General features: G+C 37.4%; 1 protein-coding gene across 6 annotated transcripts in view; it reads right to left on the bottom strand.

Annotated features, from left to right (window-relative positions):
• Nucleotides 1-516: 516 nt before the first annotated feature.
• Nucleotides 517-16,773, bottom strand: part of NKAIN2 (sodium/potassium transporting ATPase interacting 2) — a 511,342-nt gene continuing 495,085 nt past the window's right edge. For 3 of the 6 annotated variants that reach the window (XR_014954250.1, XR_014954251.1, XR_014954249.1), the window contains exons 6-8: nucleotides 13,617-13,698; nucleotides 10,237-10,503; nucleotides 517-9,162 (exon numbers count right to left, since the gene is read on the bottom strand). Coding sequence is in view for 2 of the 6 variants with exons in the window: in XM_021547161.4 (XP_021402836.1) it covers nucleotides 9,153-9,162; nucleotides 13,617-13,698 (92 nt within the window). In the remaining 4 variants the exon portion in view is untranslated. The remainder of the gene's footprint in view (nucleotides 9,163-10,236; nucleotides 10,504-13,616; nucleotides 13,699-16,773) is intronic. The other 3 variants (XR_014954252.1, XM_021547161.4, XM_085576520.1) reach the window with 1 other exon arrangement.

Genomic DNA, 16,773 nt, shown 5'->3' with positions numbered 1-16,773 from the left:
ATGGGTTGTACACATCAGTGACTGCCAGGGTGGGAGTCTCACTCAGACACAGTTTTGTCAGGAACTACATTTCAGGCTGTAAGTTAATGGACAAGAAGCATTTTTGCACAAAAGAAACTCCAGACTGAGAAATGCCTTTGGCAAAAGTATTGGATTTCTAGAAGTACTGGATATTATTAGACTTTTGTGGTGGTGCTTTATCTTTCTGTTTATGTGCTAAAATTTCCCTGCTACTGAATTAGTTTGCTCAATGGAAATCTTATCAAGTCTGAGGAGCTCTATGCAACTGAGCAAGAAGCTAGAAGGATGTGAAATACTTATACTGAGAATTCTGGGTTACAACTAATATTTAACATGTATTTATAAAGGGAAAAGAGGTTATGTAGCAGATTCCTACTATCACATTGGCAAAATAGCTATGCAGATGTCTTTTGATTTCTCCCTAATGCTCATATTTTGCAGGGTGTTAATACCCTGGGTGATATTCATTCACATGAAATGAAATACACACAGGAGTGGGAATGATAGAAAGATTTTACTGGCACAAATGTGGCAATGAGCAAGTTATATGGGTCAGCACAAATGAGTATAGATAAAATTTTTATATCACCAAGCTATATATTTCACAAATGCTGGGCATGAAAAGGGAAAAAAATATCTCAATTTTTATAGAGCATTTAAAATTATTGAGGATAATGGTAGTAAGTTTTTGTTTTTCAAGGAAAGCAAATATTCAGACATCTTCATGACAAGTGTGAGATCTTGAAATCTCCTTGAAACAATCAACAAGATTCTCACTGACCTTAACGGGGCTGGGATTTTGTCCAACTGGCCAACTATAGGAGATTCAAATAGGGGAAAAAAAATAAACAATGCATTTTAGAAACTGATGTGGTTTTTTTCTCTTTTAATATGCAGACCTGTTATTTTCACTCCGAAGGTTAATTCTGTGACTACCTCAGACCAAAAAAGAAGGTTTTTGCATTATTTTAAGATGCTAGGAGTATTTCCAATGGGGGAAACATAGCTTAAATGAGAGGCAAATCACAGAATCAGAGAATGATTGAGGCTGGAAGGTGCATCTAGTAATTGGTGAGTCCAGCAGCCCTACTCATGCAGGGCCACCTACAGAACGTTGCCCAGGACCAAGTCTAGTCATGATTTAACAGTCTCCAAGAATGGAGACCCCACAGCTTCCTTGGGCAATCTGTGCCAGTGCTTGGTGACTCTGACAGTAACAGTTTGCTGATGTTCAGAGGGAACGTCCTGTGTTTCCATGTGTGTCACCTGCTATCACTTAGAGATGTCTGTCTCCATCTGTCTATTATAGTAGGTTTGATAGGTAGGGTGGAGTTTTCTAAATCCACTGGGGAAGGCTGTCACATGATGCAGACTGCCAGGGCTCTTGTCACTGGGTCTGTGAACTTTCACTCTTCCCGAGAAGTTGTTCCTAGCCACCTAAAAGTGAAGTAAGAATTTGACCACTGCTGAAGATGCCTGGAAATCACACCCTTGGTGCATGTGTTTATCCAATGAATATGTTAAAAAAAAAAAAAAATAGCTGTTCAGTGTTCCTGAGAGTTTAAAATAAAAATATTTGCCCAAATGAGACTCAATACTTTCAAAGAATGTTTTCCTTTTGGTTTCAATTCTTCATCTTTCACAGACCCCTGTTTTGCCCAGTATCTGCCATTTTGAAATCTGTGACTTGTCCTAATTTGTCCATTTCTATATATTGACTTTGAAGCACATACTGTGACAGTATTAAAACAGAAAATCATAGAATCATGGAATGATTTGAGTTTGAAGGGACCTTAAAGATCATCTAGTTCCAAAACCCCTTCCATGAATAGGGAGACTTTTCACTAGACCAGATTGCTGCTACCTGCTGGGATGAACTAAGCAAGATGGAGCCTGTGCCCTGTGTGTCTCTGCTGGTTGGCACTGTGAGCAAGGCAATTAAATAAATGCAGTTTGCATATCAGCTGTGGTTTGATGGTTGCCTTTGGTTTCCTGTATGTGCCGATTCGATCACCATTCAACCTGGTCTTGAGCACTTTCAGGAATGGGGAATCCATCACTTCTCCAGGCAACTTGTCCCAGTTCCTCATCATCCTCAAAGGAAAGCATTTTTTCCTAATATCTAACCTAAGCTTCTCTCTTTAAGATTTAAAGCCATTCCTCCTTGCCCTATCACTTCTTGCCCTTGTAAAAACTTATCTAAACTTGTGGAAAACATTGTGAAACTCCTGACCTCCTTAAAACATTCTTGCACTGCTTTCCTGGATTTGAACTACAAAATATAAGGAAAAAACAAAGAGGGAACAGTTATTCTATTTACCATCAAGACTGTTCAAATTGTTTTCCATAGTAAGTTTCTGTCTAAAGTTTAAGCAGGAGGCTACACTAGACAAGAACTTACATCTTTGCCATGTTGAGCAGACACTAAAGGCAAAAATTAAATGGAAAACACATCTTTATATTAATTGTAGATGGCTTGCATTTTTCAGGATCTGAGGGAAACAAACAAAATTCTCAGCTCCCGAGAGTTTGGAGTGTACTGCTTTAAATCAGTAAATGTGGATAATTTACATGCCTAACATGCCACATATCAGCATGAAAACATTTGTCAGAAACTGATGAATGAAACAAGTAGAATAATGAAGAAAAATGACAGTATACAAACCATCCAGACAGCAAAATAAACAATGTAAGTGTTTGGTAAATAAATCCCTGCAGAACTCTTAGAAATGAGTCACTGATTAATTGAATCAATCCATCAACCTTTTGTGATTACATCAATATGCAGTCCCTTTGATGTTTGTTCTTCTTCCATAGCTACTGTTTTAAATGCCTTTAAAATGTAAGATAAGATATAATGTATCCATATGGAGCTACCATAAATTAACTGGATACCCTAGTAAGATATAATTGGCTGATTCTTTTATTTAATTCTTGTATGTAATGCTGTAAATAACCATATCACCTTTTCCTTTTTCTGAATTTTTTTTTGTCATCTACTTCTTCAACGAACTAAAATTTAACAGCAGAGTGGGACTGTGAGATCATATTTTTTTTTTTTTCCTAATTGAAATGTTCTCATTAACTTTATTTATCACATAAACCCTTTGTAGGAAGGACTGTCTTATTTACTCTATTCATAGATTGGACCATGCTTGTACATCCAGTTATTATCAGAAATAATAATTTTTGTGTACTAAATGCTTGTCTAGAAAATAAACACTTAGGACTTTGAATGTCTTGAGAGGAGGGATAGGAAAAGCTAAGCAGAAAAGGAGTGAGACAGTGTGTAGTTATGTATCTCCACCATAAAATATAGCCACCTAACAGGTGTGTGTATGTGTGCATGTATGTGTGAGTGAGTGAACTGAGCCAACATTTAGCACAAATGCACACAGATGCATCAATATGGAGAACCCTATGCAAATTAAAGCAATTGCACATACTCACATGCTCTCCTAGGAGCAAAATATTCACCTGCATGCATAGAAATCAACTATCTAAATGTTTGCAAGGGGAAAAAACACAATCCTGAGAAAATTCTTAAAGAAAATGAAATGTGAATCTAATCCAGTAAATGTGTTCGCAAACATTTTTTATCAATTTCTTCTAATTCACCTGTGCCTTTTGTAGCTCTGGATGTTTATGACTTTCTGTGTACTCAGTGAGCTATAGCTTTAGCAAATGTAATTGCACATGTGCTAATGATCCTACCAGGGCTTGCTCTGTCTCATGGCTTCTGTAATGCTGCCAACCTTTACCATTCAGTTAAATGTCTCCCTGTCCGAGGTTTTTTGAGAATGTACATAACCTTGTGCTTCCTCTTGTTGTTTTGTACACATCCTTAGTGACACTATCCTCCACAACTGCCATCATCACCTTTATGTGAGCTGGAAACAATGGGTGTGACAAAGAGCAGTATGTAATTTTGGGAGGGTATTTGGGATTGTGTTCAGGAAGAGAGACAGTGAGAATGGGACAAGAAGATGGTGGCAGAACTGGAGGCTGTTGGAGAACATATGCTGAATGTGAACATGCTTCTTCACCTTAAACTCCCCATAACCTATTTCCCATCAGGACAAAGGCAAAGCTGGGAAAATGATAAGGTGCCAGATGGCAGTAAAGACCCTTTTCCATTGGTGGATGGAGAAGCAGGGCTTTTGTAGAGATTTAATTTTGAATCATAGATGACCACAAACATTTATTTTTTAATTCTCATGTTTCATAGTGCTTCTGTGTATCCAAAATAATAATCCCAAGGCATTTTGAAGTCCCAAGAGCTAAGTCTTCTACTCAACAGAGAGCAGAAAGATTGGATTTTTTAATTGGATTTTTTATTAAAAAATGTCTTTCATGATCTTGGCAGGATTTTGGAAGACTTGTAAAAGACATAATCTGCTTCAATTGGTTTCTGAGAGATAAAGGAAAAGTGCATTTTTAAAAGACCCTTCTTTTGTACATATGGAGAGAGATTTGCTACAAATGCATGTATGATGCTACTTTGAACTTCACATTTGGTACAATATCTTTCTAAACCACTTAGCTATGCCAAGGTCTCAGCTTTAACTAGCTGTAATTGCTTCTCTTGTTGAAGGTTTAAACAGAGGGACTTGCCAGGACCTGAGATCAAACAGAGCTGATTTCTCCAATCCATGTCAGGAGATGAAGCATATTGGTGACTACAGGAGGAAAATCCCTTTTACTGGTTGATTCTGTGCTGTGCCACTTCTGTATGTGAATGAGTAATTGCAGTCTAAAGGGTGGTTTCATTTGTGTATTGTAATTGCATTTAATACTGCACATAGCTTGAAGAAGAGAAATTAGCTTAACAACTGTCTTAATCTTTCTCCAAGGAGCTGTGGACACTGTGCTGTCTGCAGTATTGCTGTGCATTGGTTCTTCAACAACACCTGGCTTACCTTTAGTGTCTGCTGTCAATCCAGATATTCTGGGAGGAAGCCAGATTCAGAATAGCTAGAAACAAACTCAAGAAGTCCATCACTTTCATCTCAACTACTCATTAGTAGACAGTCAGAGAGCAATACATGCACATAGACTATTCATGGGGCTTTCCATCTTTGTGAGAAAAGTCCTTCTCCTCTTAGTATTTGCATTTAAAAATAAAACAGAGGACTGGAAATGAAAATGTTACAAGGTGGAGTGATTCATGGAGTGTGGAGTATTGCTTTGGCTACTATCAATTTGCTCAAATGGAGGGTGAGCATGCAAGTGATGAAAGGCTTCAGACACTGAGTTAATGGCCATTCCTATCTGGAGACATCCAGCAATCAATACGTAACTGTATTGTAAATGCTTACTATAATAACTGTGCCAGACTTTGTCAAAATGCTGTGCAGCAGTGGAGTATTGTAAGCAGTACTTAGATTAAGAAAATGGAGCACAAACCACTTCTCCATATCTGACTAAAATGTATCACTTGCACTATTATGAAGGCTTAAAAAATCCTAACAAAAGAACTCTCTTTCTAAGGAGTCATCCTAAGAGAGCATGACTGAGTAGCTCAAAATATATATCATTCTGCTCCACCTTTATTAAATGACCTCAGGTGAGTTGTCAATATATGTGAGCTCTATAAACATTTTGCCTAAGATGGGATTCCATCATTTCAGTGTAGGGAAAATGAATAGCAAATGAAAGAATATGAAAGAGGAAATATCCATGTTACACAGCTCCTTCTTAACAAGTATTATTTTTGCAATACTTAACACTGTTGGCAGCTCTATACCTATCATGGGCTTAAAATTCCTGATGAGTGGGCAAAACCAGCCCTGTTTTCTAAGTAAAGAATCTGTTGCAGTCAGCCTTGTATAAGAAACCTTTTAGTGTCAGTGATAATGAAAATACCTGGTACATATGACAGCGTTAAAATGGTGTCATGACCTGGCAATTTCTATTCAGTGCTGTCACATCCATGCACTGCACAGATCGGGATTGTCATCATGTAAATGTAATAGGATTCTTTATCCTGCATTGTTGCTCAGCTGGGAAGAGTAATTCTGAGTTTCCTGTAAGTTCTGAATAGCAGCAGGGGGCCATGAATAGCTTGGAAACCTATATTTTTTCCATTTATTTTTTTTAAATGCAAATTACACTAGTAAGTCAAAAAAATCACTTTTGTTAAAAATACATTCAGAATTAACAAATGCCAAAAAGAAAAGAAAAAAAAGACACATTTGGATTGTATCTCTTGCCTTCTGAATAGTTTAGTTTATAACAAAAGCCCAGCCTAGAAAAATAACATTCTTTACTGGATTTTGAGGAGGATACAGCTGTACAAATCAAAAATGGCATCCAGATATTCTCACATTACTGTGCTCTAAACTGCTTCCAGAAGAGATCTGTCCACTAATCATTTAGTTGAGTAGTCAACGGTCCTAATTTTTTAAATGGTGGTGCTCTAACTGCAACTTAAGCAGGGTTATGAATACCAACTTCATATAGGTATGTATGTGTATATATATATATATATATATATATATATACTGTGTGTATGTGAGTGTGTGTATCTACTCTATATGTAATATATGAATACACATTTATATTGCAATCCATAGTAGTTAGATGTGCTCCCTATTTCCTAAGCATTTTACAAACATTAACAATTCAGACCTCACAAAAAACCTGTGAGGCACATATTATTCCCGTATTATGGATGGGAAGACTAAGACACAGAGAAATTAAGGCCAAAATTTTCTAAATTAAAATCAGGCCTATAAGCTACATGTAGACACTTCATTAAATTGTCTGACTTCTAAAATTGCTAACTACCAGTAGCTGCTGTTCCATGGGAAATCACTGAAAGGTATGAAAAATTATCTTCTAAAAATTGGATTGCTGCTTAGGTGCCTTAACTGGTTTCTTTTCATGTTAAAAAATGATTTTTATAGAAATATGGTTTTGATTAACTGGTATACAGGGAAAGATAAAATAACCTGTTATGACATTTTCATCCCATTTAAACCTCTTCATTGTGTTTAATACTATACATCTGCTATATTTAATACTACATAAAAGTAGAAACTTTTTTAGTTTTGCAAGTTATGGGAAATTTCAGCCTGTCACTTGGAAGTTGCATGGGGTTTCCAGGGGGTGAAAAGCATCTCTACCCAGTAGGAACTCATATTTTCAGGTACTCAAGTATGAAAATTAAAATTTGAGATCCAAATCAGCAATGAATGCTTTACAGGATCAGGCCTAGGGAACATTCATGTTTCATGCATGAAATTCCCGGCAGTATCTGAGATGGGAACTCTTGGTCCACTGCATCAGAATCTTCCTGGGTGATGCAGCCCTCAAAAATAGTTAGTCCTGTGTATTTTATATACATAGACATACACACACCTTCACACACATATATATATATCTAGCTATATCTATATAAATCTCACTGAATCAGTGTAGGTATAGCTCCTGACCATGTCCTGTATCTTGTTTTCACTGGTGAATGCCTGTTCCTCTGTCATTGTCCAGAGTTGCTGCTTGTGACACTGTACATCCATGCAGACACAGCAAAGGGCACTGGCTTGTACAGGGATGGGTGAGTGGTGTGAGTGCACAGGCTCTGGAGCAAGGGTTTGGCCAGCAGGGAAAAGGGAGTTGCCCAGGGGTGACTTGGGCATTTCCAAGCGCTGACCTTCCCTCTTGCCCTCAAAAGCTATGTGGTCACCTCAGGTGTGGTAGGTGCGTGCGTTTGTCTATGCAAGGTCTGAGCAAAGAAACAATGACAATCCAAGTTTCTGAAAAACCTGAGCAAAATATTGGGTTTTCCTAGTGAAAGCCATCTACGTTCTTGAAAATACAGATCAGATGTAGAATAAAACATATGTTCCTAGGAGTTCAGAGTATTTCATATACACATTGACCTACTAGCAAAATTCCCAAAGGCATCTTGTTGCCAACTACGTAACAGCACAGAGGTTTTTTTCAGCCACAATAATACAGGAAGATAAAATACACGTTCTAACACACAACAGATCCCCCAAATATACCACAAAAAGGTCTTCAGTATTTCTTCAACTCAACTAGTCCCTCCCTGCCCTCTCCAACCAAAAACGAGAAACAAAATATGTGGATCCCTTATGGTGCAATTAGAAAAAAAAAGCTCACTTACAGAGAATTTTTAGTTGAAATCAGATATAAAAGAGTAAACATAGCTAGTACATATTCAGTTGGCCTTTGCTCATAGAAATCTGCAGATGTGTCTGTAGTTAGTACAAGATGTTTAGAGATAGCTATAAAAGCACTTATAGTGCAATAAATAAAACCAGTGGGATTAAGAAGCACTGTTTCTGCTGCTTATTTCCAGTAGGTTCAATTATTAGTTTTTGTTACCCCTTTTCCCACCCTGACCCCCAAAAGGTGTCATTTATTTCTTTATTTATTTTTCTTTTTAATCATTATAAACTGCTTCTTGACCACTGTGGAGCCCCAAAAGTAAAGCACTTATCAGACAGCTGGCAGTTTTCTACTTGGTTGCTCTGGAGCCATGGAGCAACAGAGCCTTATTCCCTGACATGAAAACAAAGCAAAACCAAACAGAAGAAAACCACTGACTTAGAAATTGTTCAGAATTAACAGCAGCATGTTAACTTCAGAAAGCTTGCACGTAGTTTCTCTAATGTGCAACGCAGTTGGGTTAAGGCAAGTATGAACTGTACAGCCTTCAGGGCAAACAATGTGCTGTCTGTTGACTTCTGCTGCAAGGTCATCCTGGTATTTCAATGTTGTGTTGACTGAGGAGACTCAACGTGGCCCACAGTGTGGAGGAGGCTCCCACAGTACTGACTGGGCTGGGTTCATGTCTTAATCCAGATGGGCAGTGCTGGCGGTGGCCAGGGAAAGAAAGGGACCAAAGGTGGCACCAATGCCTCTGCTGTGTCCCTCGGGTGCTGAGAGGCAGGAGGCTCAAGGAGTGAATCTGGGGCATCTCCTTTAGTACCTGTTAGAAAGAGAGGCTGAAGGTCTCTGTTGCTTTCTGTCTCATTGTTCAATCAGCTTTTATACATTATTTTTAGCAGAAAAATTGGATTTCTCTTCTCTTTGAAGAACCAGGCCATCCTGAAAGAGATTTTTCAAAAGGTCCTCCAGCCCACCTTGAGTAGTCCCCATATTTACTTTGACCTAGAAGAAAGACAGAGAAAGAGCAATACTTATAATCCAACATATACTTTTCTGATCCATGCCCTGCTGCTCTGTTGCCCTTTTGCAAGCAAGTGTAATCCACAAACCAGTAACAGTTCAGATACACATGGGATGAAGAGGACAGAAAGACAAAATGTTTACTCAAGTAACTGCCTGGCTCTCTCTGGAACATTGTCAGAGAAGTCAGCAAAGGTTTTCTAAACAATCTTAGGCAGGAGTTATATTTAATTATAATCTTAACTGTATGTCCATGGGTCAACTGGAATATGACCTGGTTTCTATAATCCATCAGATACGTAGCTGTCTTTGTAAAACCAAGAAGGGACATGGTATGAGGACAGAAGGGCTGGATTGCAGGTGCAGGGGAAAGCTGCCCATGGCTCACTCACAAAGCAGAGACCCTGTGCAAGTGCCACAGCCTGAGCACCTTAGCAGTGCTGTCCCAAATCCATGTTTTGTAACTAAAGCTTTCAGTCTGAAATGGACAAGATGCTGTCTGTTGATAGTGAAAGTTTAGGTAGCAGTTTATTTAAATGTGTATGAATCCCAAAACATGAGGAGATAATCCCACAGAAGATTTGTACTGCATGAATTTGCAGAGTGTCATGGTGGTTATACTCAAGGTGCTAGTTTTAATGGTTTTTTTTTGTATTTCATTTATATTTTAAGTGAATGGTGAAGTAGGTAGCACTTTCAATAGGTGCAGTTATCTAGACAAGTGCCTATGTGTGTGTGTGTGCATGGGAGTACAGATACTGCAAATATTCTTAGACTTCACAATAGGAGGAAAGCATGCTTCACTTCAGGGCTGCACTGCTTTTGAGCAATTTCTCCAGTGCATTAGGCATCAACATCAGACATGCATGGGTTTTTTTTGCTTCACTTCTTTTTTTCTTGAACAAACAAGTTCAGTGTGAAGAACATAAAGATCTCTCTCCCCTCCCTCCTTCCTACTGTTTTTAGAAGAGTGATCATGCAGTGCAGTCTTGTTCCACAACTACAACTGTTTTTATTCATGTGCAGCAGAATCAGTGTCAGGGAGTGTTTAGTCACCTTCCTCCGTCACCTCCCAAGAGGAGAATTTTGTCTTGACAATTGATTTCCGCCATCTTATTGTGTCCTTCTCCCATGGTCTGGAAATGAGCACTGGCATCTCCAGGACAGAATGCCAGGAAGCTGCTTTTGAGTACATCAGCTGTGGCCACACTGCAAGGAGGTACATGAGCATCGGTTCTGTCCCGTTCTGTTCAAAAAGCGTATTCATTTTGAAGGGACTGTCTAGGCTTCTTGACTTGTACAGCATAGAGCACACTGTTGGCACTTAAATAATAAAAAAATCCCATTTATAACAGGTAGAGAAATGTCACCATAAGAATTCTTCCCCAAAACATCAGTGTTTTATTTAAAACATAGTTTTAAATTGCATATATTTTTCACTTTAAAAAGTAAACTGATTTAAGTTAAATATTAAATTGGAAGAGGTGATAAGGAAAACTGTGATTGGAATTTAAAGCCTAAAACATAGAGAAAAAAAACTTCAGTGTGAGCCTGAATTTTATAATTTTAGACTATTAAAGGTAGCCAGAGATAGTCACTTCAATTAACTACTTAAAGATATTTCTTTTTCAGAAACCAAGGATTTTCTTTTCCTTGGATATCCTGTTCATTTAGGGTAGTTTTTCATAACTGATGCAACACCACACAAAGCGACTATGTGTGTTTAAACTGAATTAGAATAGAATTCTTAAAAGTAGAGCTTGATTGATGAAAATCACAAATAAAAGTAATAAATCTTTAGATTAAATAGTCCTGACACAATAGAAATGTAAATATGAGAAGTCTGAATAAATCAAAATCATTTCACATGTAAGTTGGTGTAGGTTCAATATAAACTCCACATTAACAAAATGAAGTCCTAACTTTAGTACACAGGAAGAAACTGGTTACAAAACAGTATGTCTTAACAGTTAGCATTCCTTCAGAGGAATAGTTAAATAGTGAATGTATAAAGGAGAACAAGCAGAGAACAAACTGCTGTTGCGCCTCTGCATATATTTAGCAATCAGATGATTTAAAGGCACCTGTCTCCTGTTCAATTTCTCTAATAAATCCAGAGCTCCATATGAGATGTGCCCAGTGTGAGTCTGAATAGGACAGGATGCAGTAGTGACAAAAAGTGATCTCTGTATCTTCTTGATCTGAAGGAATTAGATGGGATGATGCTTAATATATGTTCTGTTGCCTATGAATCCAAAGACATTTTGTAGCAACTGATAAAGTTTTAGAAATGTTTTTATGAATACAGATATATGGACATATATGGGCATAGTTGTATCCTGGATGGACATGATTACAGCTCCCCTCACCTCCCCTCCTTGAATATTTTGAAGGCATACATTGGTGATGTTTGGGGAACAAACTCCATAGAGAACCAAATCTTTCCTCCCAATAAATAAAGCTTTAAAATACCAAGTATGGCCTGCTGTTATCATATCAGCATGTTTTGATTTCTAATACAGAATATTGCTGTAAATAATGCTACAAGCAGATCAAACCGTGACTTGATTAACTTGACATTCGAATTTGTCACTCCACAACCTAATGGGCTGCCTATGTTTACAGAGCAGCTGCATTGTGAATACATATGCATGTGTTCCTAGTGTGCCCCAGCTGTAAATAAAGAAAGATATTACTAAATGCTGTAAAAGCTTCTTAAGGACAGACTGTAGCAATCCTAGAGAACCCTGTCAAACACTCTACAGTCACAGGGAAACATGAAGTGTCTTTATTTGACTGTGGCTGGGACATGGCAATACTTTTGCAGGTTGATTGCACAAAATGTCCACTCACATTCTGATTTCTGTCTCTCGGTTAAGACAGCTAAATCACCTATACTCCAGTGTGCATGCAGCACTGAAATAAGAGAGAACACAGTTTACATGGGTTAATCAACGATCTCTTCATCTAAGGTACAGGCTTAAAACTACTGCCTTCCTTTTTTTATTTTTTCACAGGTCTATCTTTCTTTACAGTCAGTATGAAGATGCATAGTAAATGCAATCTGCTGTTCTGGAAGAAACACCGAAAGCATAAAGAGAATGAGATAATAGCTAGAGGGCTCCATATGTTGATGACAAGGTATATATACTGAGAAAGAGATAGTATTAGAGTTGTTCTAAGTACCTATGTACCTCATATAATACTATGAAGGAAATAACGTTTTCTAAATGCGCAGCACTGTGCCAAAAGTGCAGGTGAAAAATATTTACTTGAGCACAGACAGATGGGAAGCTGAAGTTAAGATGACATTGGTGATATGCACTATTGTAATTTGAGATTATTAAAAAGCTCCTAGCAAACCTCCTGAAGGGCCCAGTTCCAAACGCCACCACAGAGCAGATTGTACCACTGATAAAGGAGTAAATGCAAGATTCCAAGCAAAAATACACAAATCCATTAGTAGATTTGATTCCACTGATCAGGAGAAATGAAAATGCATTCAAAGACAAGTGAAATTGTGTGTTGGGATGGCTACTGTTTGCTTGAACTTAGTTCTTTGCCACAAAAGAAATGTTCAGAAGAGAAACAAAGGAAAAACCGTAACTTTATGAATTGTGTAGTGCTGTGCTTTTAGTGTGTAGAGCATTGATAGCAAATAAAAAATATTTCCAAAGGCTGCAGCAGTGAGGTAAGATTTATCTGGGCAGTCAGGACTGTTCTGCATTTCAGTTGACATCAATACAAGAAATATTTGGAGATGATTGTTCCTGGGCTGGTCTATGGTTGTGTGTCAGCTCTAGTGTGAATATACTCCAGTTGCATGTATGAGCTGAGATTTGTTTATCCATTTAATTCCTAGATATATCAGACTGCACTCTAATATGGAGTTGTCACTCAATGGTTAGGTAAAATACTGTCTTCTATCCAAACTAGTTTTAAAAGCCATATGTTATTACATTTGTTTTGGCTTTTTTAAATATGGAAACTGAAAATGAGGTACAGAGGTGCCTTGGTGAACAGATGCTCTGGTAAGACAAATGCTAAATGCATTCACTAAGTTAGCAAGTTGCTGAAATTTTAATAAAACTTCATAAAAATCCACTTTTTTTTTCATAGCCAAGGTTTGGTATATATGATTAGTGTTTTTTCTACATCAAATTGTCACTGTCTCTGAGTGGCACCTGCTTGAATGAAAATAGGGAAAGATCAGGTGAGAGTTGAATGCTGTTTGAACAACTGTGACACATGATATCCTGCCCTAAGAACTCATTATAATTCAACACAAGAGTAATGTTGGTTCCCAAGTGTAACTTGAATTCGGTCCATCAAAAAAGGCTTCTGACTATTCTGAATTTTTAAGTCACGCTATCTTTCATCTTAATAATCCTTTAATATCAGGCTACCACTCTGCTGAATATGCTAGAAGTACTTACATATACATGGGCTGTAGCTGTAAATGAGATGTCTTCTGTGGGCCTTGATAGCCGTAAGAGTCAAATCCACCTATGAAATCAACTGAAAGGGGAAAAATTGCTTTCATTAGCAACATCTTTTCAGAACGGATAGGCACTATCATTCAAGAAGCACCTAGTACACAGATTATTTTTTACAGGTCCTCTAATAATCTGTTAGTATTACACCAGCTAATTGGGAAGATACAGAAAAACAGTAAAAAGTAAAGAAAGGTGAAGTATTCCTTTTTTTCCTTTACTTTTAAAAACAATTCAATTTTAAAACCATGTAAAAACAGTAAAAAATGTATAACATCCATCTTTCCATCAGAAATAAGTAGACATCCCTCTTTTTCAAGTATACCACCTCACTAATACAAAACAACATGCTATTTAGGCATTACAAATGCTGAAAACCATTTATTTATTGGCATGAATGCATTGCTTCTGACTGTGTCTGGCTTGCTGTCATACCATGGCTCAGTGGAGGATGTAGAGGAGGGAGTACATTGATCCAACTCTGTCTGAGAGACAGAAGTTTCTCAGACTCCCTGTTTTGACATTTGGGTTGAAATGCATGAACAGAGAGTTGGAACAATTTATCTGAGCTTCAGAAATGAAACCTCTCAGATGTAAGGAAACCTGCATTTCTCTCAAGATGCTAAAGGTTTGCAAGAAGTTTGAGAAGCTTGTAGGGTGGAAGTTATTTATTAATTCACACAATTGCCAGCTTCTGATGGCTTTCTTATGTTTGTTTTAAACAATTTCCAGGAAAATTCAATCTCATCTGAGCCCAAGACTCCTATATCTCTGCTAAAACACTTTCTTTGCACAGGTAAAAGGTTGCCCTTTGCTTTCTTTGTCCCAGGAGACTCAACTATCAGCTTATAGAGGTTATTTGGGGGCATTTCTTGTCCCTGAAATATTGTCTCTTACACTGCAGATCTGAATTGGACTTTACTTGGATAGAAAAGGGCCAAAGAGTTCAGGTATGGAAGTGCATTTTTCACATGTCTGATCACTGCTACTGACAGACTGATTCTGTGTACATTGAAAGCAAAAAGAAAACAAAAGGCTATTTGATAGACAACAACTTGTAGACCTAAAATGCAGTTACAGTTACAAACAACAAAAAAAGTAAATTTACATGGTTTGAAAACTTCCACAGTGGTTTGACTCCTTAACACTTGCATTTATAAAGTTTTTTTAATACTAAGGTACCCCTCAATTTGTGCCACACTTATCAATACATTTTCAGCCATTCCAGACATTTACCAGAGAATCAAATTCTTGTATGCCTCGACACCACTCTGCAAGCAAAGAGTTACCAAAACACTGGACTGTCTGGGTACAGTATGTCTGTATTGCAACTGCACACATGTTGAATCTGTTATAAAGTCATTCTTTGCTGGCAAGAATGGCCCCTGCAGAAATAATTTAGCCAATTCTGTGCCCTGTAGCACCATTATGTGTATTCCTATCCCAGAAAGATATGTTACTAAATTAATCCCTGACATCTCTAATGAAGGAGGTTCTATAGCCTTTCTGTGTTGCTTTTCCCTGTGCCTAATTTCCTAATGTCTAATTTAAATGTAATTTCCTGCAAATTAACTACTTATCTATATTTTGGCCTTTTCTCCCTATGGATATGAAGAAAAATGAGCCATTTTTTTTCTCTTATAACTGTTTTTAAACCTTTTTAAGAAGTATTTCATTATATCCATTGTTTTCAGGCTTAAGCAAACCTAGTTATTTCAAATTTTTCTCACAGGTAATGTTGTCCAAGCCTCTATATTTTGAAGGTCCTTCCTCAGTTTACTTATGTTTTTCTTTCAGTGGGTGTACAAAGCAGGACTAACTGGAACAATTGCTATACAGTCCTCTGTTCACTACCTGAAATAATTCAGTAGGCTTTAGAATTTTGTATGTTTGGTTGGGATTTTTTGTTCTTGTTTTTTGTTCTTGTTTTGTGTCATTTGGGTCTGGTTTCCAATTTCTTTTTTCAACAGCTTCATACAAATGCTCTAATAATCAGGTCTTTATTTGTTGTTTTGACACTAACTATAGTCTAGCCTAGTCCATATTTTATTTGAAGATGATTGATTCTTCCCCACAGGAGTTATTTTGTACTTGTCTGAACTGAACTTCACCTTTTTGATTTCAAGCCACTTCTCAAGATTATTTTGACTTCTAATCCTATATTCACAAGTGCTTGTACCCTTCCCAGTCTAGTTTAACCTTAAATTTTTTACAAAATTCTCTTTTCTATCCTCATTGTTGTTAATAAAACTAATGAAGAAAATTATTTCCCTAGCTGAGGTTCCAGTGGGATCCCATCTGAAATGCCCCATCTACTTTATAACTTCATTTCAAATAGTTTTAAACAGTTCTGCACTCCACCTATGCTGACTACATATGGACAATACTTTCCTGAACTTCTTACAAACCTTTTATAATGTCAAAATCTTGCTAAAATCAAGACAAATGCTATTTGTTGCTTTCCATTTAATCAATTTCTGTAACCATCAGAATACCTTTATCAAAATGTTATAATGCCTTTGGAAACATACTGATTTTACAGGCAGAAAATGAAGAATACTTTTTACTGAAATGCTAGGCTGGGAGGAAGCCCCTCCCTCTATTCAAATACAGAGATTGCAGGAGAAAGAACAATGGACGTATGGTTTGCTGCAGGTATGGTTCATTGTTTGCTTGCCCAATTTTCTTTTTGTTACTCTTGACCCCTGACAACACAAGTCAGAAAATGCCTGTGTTGGATCAAGTGCTTCACTGTTGTCAACGCATGCCACGTTAGGGATATTGCTTATACTCATTTGTCCAGCTTTGCATTTCTCCTGTACTTTCCTAGATTTTTTCAAGCAACCTATAAAACATTGTTAGTAGGCTGCAGGCATAGACACTCTGCTTTGCAGATGTGGGGCAAAAGCTTGTCTTCAGGGCTGTTTTCAGAAAGCTAAACCAATGGATTAAGAAAAAGATTTCTTTGAGCAAAATTATGTTGTGTGAGCATGAGGGAAAGATGCATACTGAATATCTCTTCACACATTGTGGCTTTGTCCTGCTGTACAGAGCAATCACAGAGTGTTAGTAAGCCAGATTGCCAAGTTACAAACAAAGC

Source organism: Lonchura striata, chromosome 3, assembly GCF_050655825.1.
Source record: "Lonchura striata isolate lonStrDom1 chromosome 3, ASM5065582v1, whole genome shotgun sequence".
NCBI lineage: Eukaryota > Metazoa > Chordata > Aves > Passeriformes > Estrildidae > Lonchura > Lonchura striata.
Note: the sequence above shows the minus strand (reverse complement) of the source record. Positions and strands in the feature narration are given on the sequence as shown.